General features: G+C 63.0%; 1 protein-coding gene across 1 annotated transcript; it reads left to right on the forward strand.

Moving 5' to 3' along the window:
• Positions 1-684: 684 nt before the first annotated feature.
• HCN3 (hyperpolarization activated cyclic nucleotide gated potassium channel 3) lies at positions 685-8,235 on the forward strand. Its single transcript, XM_062511309.1, has 8 exons — positions 685-992; positions 3,606-4,035; positions 4,186-4,347; positions 4,794-5,012; positions 5,427-5,573; positions 5,677-5,917; positions 6,417-6,581; positions 7,091-8,235. The coding sequence occupies exons 1-8, from the start codon at positions 685-687 to the stop codon at positions 8,233-8,235; spliced, it is 2,817 nt and encodes a 938-aa protein (XP_062367293.1).
• The last annotated feature ends 2,679 nt before the right edge of the window (positions 8,236-10,914 follow it).

The raw sequence follows: 10,914 nt of genomic DNA on the forward strand, positions 1-10,914 counted from the left end.
TCATCCCCGAAGCCACGCCCCCTCTGCTGACGGCGGCGGGACGGTGCCGAGGGGCGGGATCGAGTGAAGGGCGGGGCCAATTCTGATATCCCCGCCCATCACCTCCAGGAGCCCCGCCTCCGGAGGGGTTAGAGCAGAGGGGCGGGGCTACATGTGATAATCCCACCCATCGCCCAAGCCACGCCCCTCCTCGGTCTTCTACCGGCGATGGGGCGGGGCTAGAACTAAGGGGTGTGGCCCCGAATGGGTAGACCCGCTCCTCTCTCCTTGAAGCCACGCCCCTCTCCGGTTCCTCTGGCGGTGGCGGGGCAGGACCGGGAGGCGCGGCTGGACCGAGGGCGCGTTCTCCTTCCCAATGCCCCGCCCTCCCGGCCCCGCCCCGCCCCGCCCGCCGCGGGGTCCCGCCGCCACCGCCGCTCCGGTGCCGCCCGGGCCTCGCCGCTCCCCTCGCCGCCGCTCCGGTGCCGCCGGCGCTTCCCGGCTGCCGTCGGCCGCCGCGCCCGCGCCGGAGCGTGCGCAACAGGCGGGCGCCGGCGGAGCTTCGTGAGCGCTCGGTGAGCGAGTGGCCGCGGGCAGCGAGCGAGCGCCCGCCCGCCCGGGGCCGGGCATGTGCGGCGGGGCGACGGGCAGGGCGCCCGGGCAAGGGCGTTTGAAGGAAACGTGAGGCGAGGCGGCGGCGGCGGGATGGAGGCTGCGCCGCGGCGAAGCCCCGAGCCGCGGGAGAAGCCGCCGGTGCTGGACGGGGAGGCAGCGGGGGCGCCCGTGGGGGCGTCGGGCGCGGCCCCGGCCTCGCCGGCGGCGACCGAGCAGATCGTGGCGGAGGGCGAGGCGGCGGCGAGCACGTTCGTGCAGCGGCAGCTCGGGGCGATGCTGCAGCCCGCCGTGAACAAGTTCTCGCTGCGCATGTTCGGCAGCCACCGGGCCGTGGAGATCGAGCGGCAGCGGGTGAAGTCGGCGGGCGCCTGGATTATCCATCCCTACAGCGACTTCAGGTGGGACCGGAGCCCCGCGACCCCCTCCCCGACATCGGCACCGACCCCCATGCCGGCACCGGTCCCCGCTCCGGTCCCACCGCCCGACCCGGTGCCCGCCGCCGCTGTCCGTGGTGCTGAGCGCGGCCCCGCCACCCGACCCCGTAGGGGCAACAAGTGCCGGTAGCCGGGGCTCAGCACCGACCCGGGGAGGCGGCTGCCGACCGCTGGAGCCCGAGGCCGCGCTGCCCCAGCCCCTTCTCATCTGGGATTATCTCGCCCGCACGGACAACTCTGTCCTGCCTCAGCACCCAGGGCTCTCGGGGCTCCCGGTGCCCGGGGGCAGCCTGGCTCCGCCGAGCCGTGGAGCTCTGCTGACCCGGGTCCGGGCGTGCGGAGGAAGAGGCAGGGCTTTGCCTGCCCTTACAGCTCCCCCCACCCTTCTCGATGCTGTTTTTAATTTGATAAGGAGCCTTCATCCCCGTGGGACGTGGCTCCCCGCGGCTGGAGCAGGGCTGGTCACCCAGCAAGGAGTTGGGCCTGGCTCTCGGTGTCACTGGGATCACAGCGGGAGCTCGGGGATGGATGATGTGGGAGGAACTGGGTGTCACGGGGATGTTGAGTCATATAGGGTGGGCTTTCTCCACGGGGAACGAAGCTGCCAGGCAGTCATCTCCTGCAGCAAGCTGTGACATGGATGATATCCCCAGCCTGGGAAGCACCCCAGAATGGGGCCAGCAACCAGCATGGGTCCCCTGCACCTGTAGCCACTTCCCATCACCACTGGGCCCCAGTCACTCACTTGGTCCCTTGCACCACCCCAGGATGCCACTCAGGGCTGCCAGCCCAGAGAGCCCTTTTCCCAGGGAAACTATCCCAAAGTCTGTGAGCCTTGAGCTTGGCAGGAGCAGTTTCTGCAAACAGTGCCATGAATGGAGCTGGCAGGTAGACAGACAGGGAGATTACTCTGGTGTTTATCACATTAGGGAGATACATAAAGGCCATGGAGATCACGGCCCTGAGTGTTCAGTCTGACACGTAGTGAAGGACAAGGCCTGTCCTAAAGAGCTTAAGCCTAAATCTGAAGCAAGAGCTCCGGGCAGACTCGGGCAGCTAGAGGGACAGGCAGCTTCCCTGCTCAATTTCTCAGGGCACAGTGTGGAGGTGCAGGAGGTAATTCCTCAGCTAGGTCAGGCCCCTTCTTCCTCAGCTGCATTTCCTTGTCTGGCCCAACAAATCCTAGCCACTGGCAGGAAGGTGTTCATTTGGGAGAACCTCCTGATTCTGGGGTCTCTCACAGCCCTGGAGTCACTCCTGACCCTGGGGTGGCTCCTGGCCATGGGGTGGTTTCTGGACCTGGCATCACTCCTGACCTTGGGGTGGCTCAAAGGTGCCTCCCCCTACTCCCCTCAGGCTCTGGTGCTCTCTCTCTGAAGAAACCTCTCATGGCACCACAACTTCCCTTCCCTTCCCTTCCCTTCCCTTCCCTTCCCTTCCCTTCCCTTCCCTTCCCTTCCCTTCCCTTCCCTTCCCTTCCCTTCCCTTCCCTCAGCTGCAGGGAGCCCAGTGCCTGTGTCCCACCATGGGTGTGGGGTGGGAAATCCCCACAGGCTTCTGTCACCTGCAAAAGCTGGTTTGGATCCACTGAGCACTAAAAGCTGCCCTGAAATCACCTTTGGAGATTTGAGTCTACACCCACGACCAGGGCTGGGACTAACAGGGGGTGCCTGGGGACACCTGAAGGTGGGAGCTGAACTTGCTTTCCCATGGACCCATGAAGGGGGGATCCCAGGAGTCACAAGCCTGGTGGAGAAAGGAGTGATGTGTCTGTGTGAAGAATGAAAACATCACAGTGGCATTTGCATGTGAACAGGGCTGCTGGATGTCCTGACATAACCAGCTGCTCCCGGCATCACTTGGCTTTCCCTCCAAAGCCTCCGACCTTGTCCACTCTCAGCAAAAGGAGATGGATGAGGAGTGCTGCAGGCCCTGGGCCATGGAGCTCCTGCCCTGTGCATGCTGGCAGCTTCTTTAGGGTTGGACATTCCTCCCACCTCACCCTGGTGCCAGCATTGTCTATCCTTGCTTGGCTGCTGCCCTAGCTCAACACAACAGCATCCCTTCTCCTCCTCAGCTGCCCCAGGAGCTTGGCACTCAGTTTGCATAACCAGCAAAGCTTATCCCAAATCCTGCTAAGCCAAGTCGGGTGGTGGCGGGGAGACAGCAGATGATAGAGAGCCTCAAGGGAGCAAAGCCCACATCCTCTGTGACTTCTCCGTGGAGCACATGTCCACTTTGGGGTGAAGGCACAGATGTGCATGCACTGCCCTGCAGTAGAAAGAGAAACAGCCAAGCTCCTACAGTCCCCCATTCCCACAAAGGGTGACTTTTGCACCCCTGGGCCCCTGGCCCGGTGCTGAATTGCTCCTCTCCACACATCTGCTCACATCTGTCCCAGCCAAGCAGCAGGGCGTTAATCATGTGTGTGGGCAGGCACGTGTGTGCCTCAGCACCTGCCTCTCTGCACTGTCTCAGACCCTAACTTTGATCCTGGGTTTGCTGTCTAACTACCTGTGTCCTGCTTCTCCCCGCTCCTCCCTGTCCTGCTCTGTCCCCTGCATTCCCACCCTGCAGGTTTTATTGGGACCTCATCATGCTGCTCCTGATGGTGGGGAATTTGATCATCCTGCCCGTGGGCATCACTTTCTTCAAGGATGAGAACACCCCTCCCTGGATCGTTTTCAACGTGCTTTCAGACACCTTCTTCTTGGCTGACCTGGTGCTGAACTTCCGGACAGGCATCGTGGTGGAGGACAACACAGAGATCATCCTTGACCCTCACACCATCAAAATGAAGTACTTGAAGAGCTGGTTCCTGGTCGACTTCATTTCCTCCATCCCTGTTGACTACATTTTCCTCATTGTTGACCTGGAGACCCAGGTGGATTCTGATGTCTACAAGACAGCCCGGGCCTTGCGCATCGTGCGCTTCACCAAGATCCTCAGCCTGCTGCGCCTGCTGCGTCTCTCACGCCTCATCCGCTACATCCACCAGTGGGAGGAGGTAAGAACCCCTTGGGGGTCTCCTGTTCAGGGTCCCAGGCAGGGTCAGAGGTCCCCAGCTACAGGGTACAGCTGTCTGGAGGGCAGAGGGCTCCAAGGACTGTTCTAGGAGAAGAGTTTCTCTGCAGCTCCACTCCTGCCTATTCCCCAGATCTTCCACATGACGTATGACCTGGCCAGTGCCGTGGTGAGGATCTTCAACCTCATTGGGATGATGCTGCTGCTGTGCCACTGGGATGGCTGCCTCCAGTTCCTGGTGCCCATGCTGCAGGATTTCCCTGAGGACTGCTGGGTCTCCAAGAACCACATGGTGGTGAGTGCCCAGACAGGGGTGATTCCAGCTGGGATCTCCTGTGGCAGGGAGAGGATTTGGTTCCCTATCTCCTACCCCAAGGCTGGAAACTGCTGGGAGATGTGCTGGTGAGCAGTGTCTCTGTGGTCACAGCAGTGAGACAGGGCAGAGGGAATCTCTGCATCACCTTCCCATCTCAGCCCACCTTGCTGGAGTCAGGGAATCCCCCAGGGAGGGAACAGGACACTGAGGCTCCTGCCTCTTCCCCAGAGCAGGGGCTGGTGCCTGCTGAGGGCTTCTCTTAGTCACAGTGCTTCTTTGTGGAGGAGAACTCATCCCTTTGGCCTTGCAGGAACCTTGTTCTTGCTGAGTCTCTGGACTCCCCAGCTTATGGAAGTGGGATTGGGGGGTTCAGCCCCACAGCACTTCCCAACAAACACCCCAGTACCACTGTCCCCCATCTGCAGAACGACTCGTGGGGGAAGCAGTACTCACATGCCCTGTTCAAGGCCATGAGCCACATGCTCTGCATCGGCTACGGGCAGCAGGCACCCGAGGGCATGACCGACGTCTGGCTCACCATGCTCAGCATGATCGTGGGGGCCACCTGCTATGCCATGTTCATCGGCCACGCCACCGCCCTCATCCAGTCACTGGACTCATCCCGGCGCCAGTACCAGGAGAAGGTCAGCAGGGTGGGGGAGGAAGGGCCTGGGTACTGGGGGAAGAGTCCTGGCACAAGTGGGTCCAGCTCCAGAACCAGCTCAGCACAGCTGCTGTGTCCTACTGATTCCAGATGTTGGGGTCTTTGTCCTTGCCACTTTCCCTTGTTACAGGTGGAGCTCAGGCGGCCCAATGAGAGACAGACCATATTGGTATCCATACTGGGGGTCACTTTTTCACAGTGTAGCCCCATCCTGCCCTCTGCCCTGGATCCACCTGCATCCTGTGTGCACAGGGGTCCTGTCCTTTGCCCCAGAGGTGGCTTTTGGGACAGGGTACTGATGCAGGGGTGTCTGTATCTACATAGTTGAGTAGAAGTTGAGCAGCCACGCAGGTGGTCCCAGCTCAGCCCTGTGTGACTCCTCTTGTCCCTACAGTACAAGCAAGTGGAGCAATACATGTCATTCCACAAACTGCCTGGGGACACGCGCCAGCGGATCCACGAGTACTATGAGCATCGCTACCAGGGCAAGATGTTTGATGAGGAGAACATCCTGGGGGAGCTCAGCGAGCCGCTCAAAGAGGTGCGGGCACCACTCCAGTGGTGTGACCGGGGGAACAGAGGCTGGTGCTCACAAGGGCCAGGCTTGGTGATGTCCCCACTGACCTGGTCCTCACCCTCCACAGGAAATCATCAACTTCAATTGCCGCAACTTGGTGGCCAACATGCCCCTGTTTGCCAATGCTGACCCCAACTTTGTGACAGCCATGCTGACCAAGCTGCGTTTTGAGGTCTTCCAGCCTGGGGACTTCATCATCCGTGAGGGCACCGTGGGCAAAAAGATGTACTTCATCCAGCACGGGGTGGTCAGCATCCTCACCAAGGGCAACAAGGAGACAAAGCTGTCTGATGGCTCCTACTTTGGGGGTGAGGCTGGGCTGGGTGACCTGGTGAACAGAGTAGGGGCCAAAAGCTGCCCAGGAGCAGAAGCTGGGGCATCCCTAATGTTTCTGCCTGCCCATCTCCTCTTGCCCAGTGCCAAAGTCTTGGCATCCACTCCACCCAATTCTGTCTGGCTGAGGCAGAAGGAGCATCTACCACCCCACTGCTGGCCAGGCAGGAGGGGAGTTTAGAGCAGAACATCTGAGCCAGTTTATACTCTACAGGCACAGCTCTGGGAGGGAAACAGGCCACACCACAAAGCAGCCACACCTGTGGTGTCTCCACGGCCTGGAGAGGGAGGAAAATGCTGCCTGGCCAAGAAGACAGCTGTGGCTGTGCAGGCTCTGGGGTCTGCCCCTGCCTCTGAGCCATGCTCCACCTCTGTGCAGGGTGTTGGAGAGCCGGGCAGTCCTGTTCCTGCTGTGAGGGCTGGGAGGGGGCTGGATAGCTGTGTCACCCTGACCCCAGCCCTGTGTCCCTGCAGAGATCTGTCTGCTGACACGGGGCAGACGCACAGCCAGCGTGAGAGCCGACACCTACTGCCGCCTCTACTCCCTGTCCGTGGATAATTTCAACGAGGTGCTGGAGGAGTACCCCATGATGCGCAGGGCCTTCGAGACGGTGGCCATGGACCGGCTGGACCGCATAGGTGAGGAGTGAGTGACCTCCTGGGCTCAGCACAACCACCTCTACAGCCCCTCCCAGGGCCCACGGGTGATGGAGGCACAGAGCTGGGTGAGATGAGGTGATCACAGTGCCCCAACCCCGTGGGTGCCCAGCAAAGAGGATGATGGGGAGCATGGGGAAGGAGCCTGCCCTCTCTCTCCCTCCCTCCCTCCCAACAAGATCCAGGCAGTGCCATAGGACAGGCTTCCCCGGGAAAATGTCACTGCACTTCACTGCACTTGCTGCTTGTCCTCACCCTTCCTTGCCTGTGGAGGGCAAACAGGACCCAAGCAGCCAGCCCCTTTGGAGTTAGGACTCCCCTGTTTTGTCCTTGCTGCTTCCACTGCTCCAGTCTGGACCTTTCCCAGGGTCTTGTTTTCCCTGGAACCCCGGTGAGCTTTTACTATCCCTTCCCCACTGCCACCCTGCCCTCTACACTGTCCCCGAGAGCCCACACTCCCATGGTCGGTGACATTCCTGCCTCCCCTCCAGGGAAGAAGAACTCCATCTTGCTCCGCAAGAGAGCCGAGCACAGCTCGGGGCCCCTGAACAACGAGATGATACAGCAGATCGTGAAGCACGACCAGGACATGGCTCACAACATCCAGGACCTGCAGCAGATGGCGATGGGCCGGGAGCTGAGCGGGAAGCCGGTGATCTGGGAGCCGCTGGTACACGCGCCCCTGCAGACAGCCGCCGCCACCACCAACGTGGCCATCGCTCTGACCCACCAGCACAGCCTGCAGGCTCACATCTTCCTGCCGCCCTCCTCCATCTCCAGCCCACTCTCGCCCGAGGCCACCCTGCTCACGAAGCCGGTGCGCCGGTCCCAGCCCAGTCTGGGGGGCTCCCGGCCCTCCTCCGTGAGCTCCCCCTCCGGGGCGCAGTCCCACCTCCAGACGCCGGCCGCCGGCTCGCCTTCCTCCCCCATGGTCCAGTCCCAGGCGCCGCTGGAGAGCGGGGCCCAGAGACCCAGCCCCGGGGCGCAGCCCCTGCCCCGCGCGGCGCAGAGGGGGGAGATGCCAGCGGGCGCCAAGCAGCCCCCGGCCGGCCCCCAGCCCCAGCTCTCCAGGTCCCGCGGCGCCTCGGTCTCGACCTCTCTGCTGCAGCAAGCGGCGGGAGCTGCGTCCCCCAGCTCCGAGCAGGCGCTGCCGCCGGGGAGAACGCTCCACTACAGCCTGTCCCGAGCCACTGGCTCCCACATCTCCCTCCTGATGCAGCCCCAGCAGCTGGTGAAGCACAGGAGCATCCAGGGCCTGCCGGTGGGGCGGCTCACCCAGGATGTCCGGCTCCTCTCTGCCTCCCAGCCCTCCCTTCCCAATAAAGTGGCCCAACAAGCCGACGGGAGCTCCTTGAAGCAGGGCAGGAAATCTGCAGGGAACCTGGCCCGCAGGTCCTCGCCCTCGGTAGCCGGACTCCTCGCCAAGCCCTGTGCGGGGATCGCAGGCCAGACCACACACTCGCAGCAGATGCCTTCAGGATCGCTGGCTCAGACCGGCCGCTCCGCGGCGGGAGCGTCCACTCCCCAGTCCCCGGGCTCCGCGTCCAGGCAGGCAGCAGGTCCCTCCCGCAAGGGCTCCGTGGCCTTCAGCCCCGAGGTGGAAACGGCAAAGCCCAAACTCCCATCCAACATGTGAGTCCTGGCGGCACCCACACAGGCAGGAGGGACCCGGGCATCCGGGCGGCAGAGGAGGCAGGAGAAGCAGGGCACCAGCCCCACCGTGTCGGAGGGAAAATGAGGTGAGAGGCAGCACCCGGGGCCATGGAGGGGCTGTTTCAGGCACGGGAGGGATGAGCATGGGGCCAGCCCCAGAGCTGGCCCAGCTGGATGAGGAGGGGGCTCTGCTGACTGCCCCAAGGGGGTCACCCTGCCCGGGCTCTTCCCTCCTTGCTCATCACCATCTGTGAGTTCTGCCCTCCTCCCGAAGGCATAGGACAGGTCAGAGCCCTTGCCCAAGCTCTGGCCTCTCTGGGGAGCTCAGCTCCCCATAACTGCCCCTTGGGGGCCGGGCCCCCCGGATGTCCCACAGCCTGTCCCGGGGCCAGGCTGGCGCTGGCAGCTCCTCCAGCTTGTCCTCTGTCACAGCAGGGGCTGCCCCAGGCCCACCTCGATCCCAGGTTGCTCTGCCCAGCATCTTTGCCTTTAGGGTTAGGAAGGAGAGGCAGCCCCCTGGGTCCACTGCCCGGGTGGAGGGAGGAAGCTGGAGCCCATGGCAGGGGCTCCCCGGGCAGGCAGAGCATGGGGGTCCAGGGTCAGCACTCCCCCTTCCCGGAGTGCCAGGACCTGGGGATCCCGGGCAGGGCTCTCCTGGTGTGATGAGTGCCAAGGGGCAACGCTGGGGGCAGAGAGCTCTCCACTGAGCAGCCCCGCAGTCCCTCTCCCCAGCTTGTGGGACCATTCTGCCCCAGAGGTGCTGAGTCCCAGTGAGGTTGGGATGTGCTGCCGGGCAGGGCTCTGTCCCACACCTCGGCACTGTGGCTGTCCCCCCACGTGCCCCCATGGCGGGGCACCCTGGAGGGATTCTGCTGCCTGCAGCTCCAGGAGGATGCTCAGAGGGTCAGTCCAAGGGGACCCTACTGTGGCTCCAGGATGATGTCCAGAAGGTCATCTGGGAGGACCCTTCTGTGGCTCCAGGAGGATGCTCAGAGGGTCAGTCCAAGGGGACCCCACTGCCTGTGGCTCCAGGAGGATGCTCAGCCCAGGCTCTGCTCCCCTGCCCTGCGCTGCAGTCCCGTTTCCAGGTTGCCTGGACAAGCCAGTCACCAGTGTCACAGGAGCAAAAGGCTGACACAAAGAGATTCCAATCCCGGGCAGCGCCTGGGTGATGTGTGGGGCTGTGGGGTCACCCCCCCCCCCCCCCCCGTCCCCACAGATGTCCCACGCCCCCTCCCCCAGAGACAGTAGTGTGCAATGTGTGTGCGAGTCGTGGCTCTGCCGAGCAGCCGAGCTCTGCTTACAGTGTCGCTTTGGGCCAACCGTGTTCAGTCCTGGTTAGAGTAGTGTCCCCTCCGACCCCGCCACGCTGCGCGAGCTGCTTCCCACTCCGGAGTCAGGAGCCACGGCTTGTTCGTGCTCTGGGGCTCGGCTGCCGCTGAGCGGGGCCCGCCGGACCCCCAGCGCAGCGGGCGAGGTCTTGTTCCCCGCGGTGCTTGTTGAAGTGAGGTGTTCAGTTCTCCACCCTCGTGTTTTGGGGCGTCGGGAGCAGTCCGGATCGCAGGGCTGATCTGAGAGCCCAGCCTGCGGGGTGCAGCAGCCCACCAGGAATCCCGGCAGTGCCTGCCAGAGGGGATGTCCTGCACTGCCTTTTATCCATGGATTTCAACTGCCCTTCCCTGCCCATCCCCACGTCCCGCTCCATCCCCGTGGTTGGTGTGTCCCCAGCAGCCCCTCGGGCAGGGATCTATAGCGGAGCCGCGTGTCCCACGTCCCCGGGGTGTGTTCACACTGCGTGATGTAGATGTCTTAGCGGTCATCCCAGTGCCCCGCAGAACGCGCGGTCGGACAGCACCGAGCTCCCGCTGGCCGCGCCTCTGGTGCACCCTCCCCACGCCACAGCCCCGTGTCGGGAGTCAGAGCCACCCTGTGCTCCTGTCACCGCCGCCCTTGCCCTGCGTCGTGGCACCTCGTGGCCCGGTGCTCACCCCGGGGGAGGCTGGAGGGGCTGGGGGTGCTGGCCGTGCGCGGGCGTAAGTTTAGCCACCAAAGACCATGATCCTCCACTCTTGCACTCACGGCAGTCGATGTACAGAGCTTGTAGTTTTCATATCGCAGAGAATTTAAGAGCGTTTTTTTATTTTTGGTCGTTGTACATAATGAATTTAAATAATAAAGAAAGATTCTGAACTGGTCTGGGGGAGACTCCTTCTGCACGTCCTGCGACCCCACAGCACCCTGCCCGGGGATGGGACAGGACAGGGGATGCTGCAGCACCTCAGCTCCAATCCTGGCTCTCTGCAGAGCCGGGAGCAGCCAGGACACCCCCGGGAGCCATCGAGGGACTTCTCCCAGGCCCCACAGACCTGGGTGGTGCAGGAGGAGCCCGAAGACAACATGTCCCCTCCCACCCACCCCAGTCCCTCTCGGCCCTGGGCAGATTAATGTTTAATCTTTGGTTATTTTCCCTTTCCATCTCCGTTCCCTTTATTGCCGGGGGAGGGGCGGGTTTGATACCGCCTGATTGCAGAGCAGACTCGAGGCATTAACGCGATTAGATGAAGGTCACACAGCGCAAGGTGGGCTGGGGCACCCAAGCCACGGCACTGCGGTGTTTGCGGCACCTGGCGCAGGTCTCGGGACACAGCCGTGCTCTGGCTGC

This window comes from Cinclus cinclus, chromosome 31 (assembly GCF_963662255.1).
Source record: "Cinclus cinclus chromosome 31, bCinCin1.1, whole genome shotgun sequence".
Lineage (NCBI taxonomy): Eukaryota > Metazoa > Chordata > Aves > Passeriformes > Cinclidae > Cinclus > Cinclus cinclus.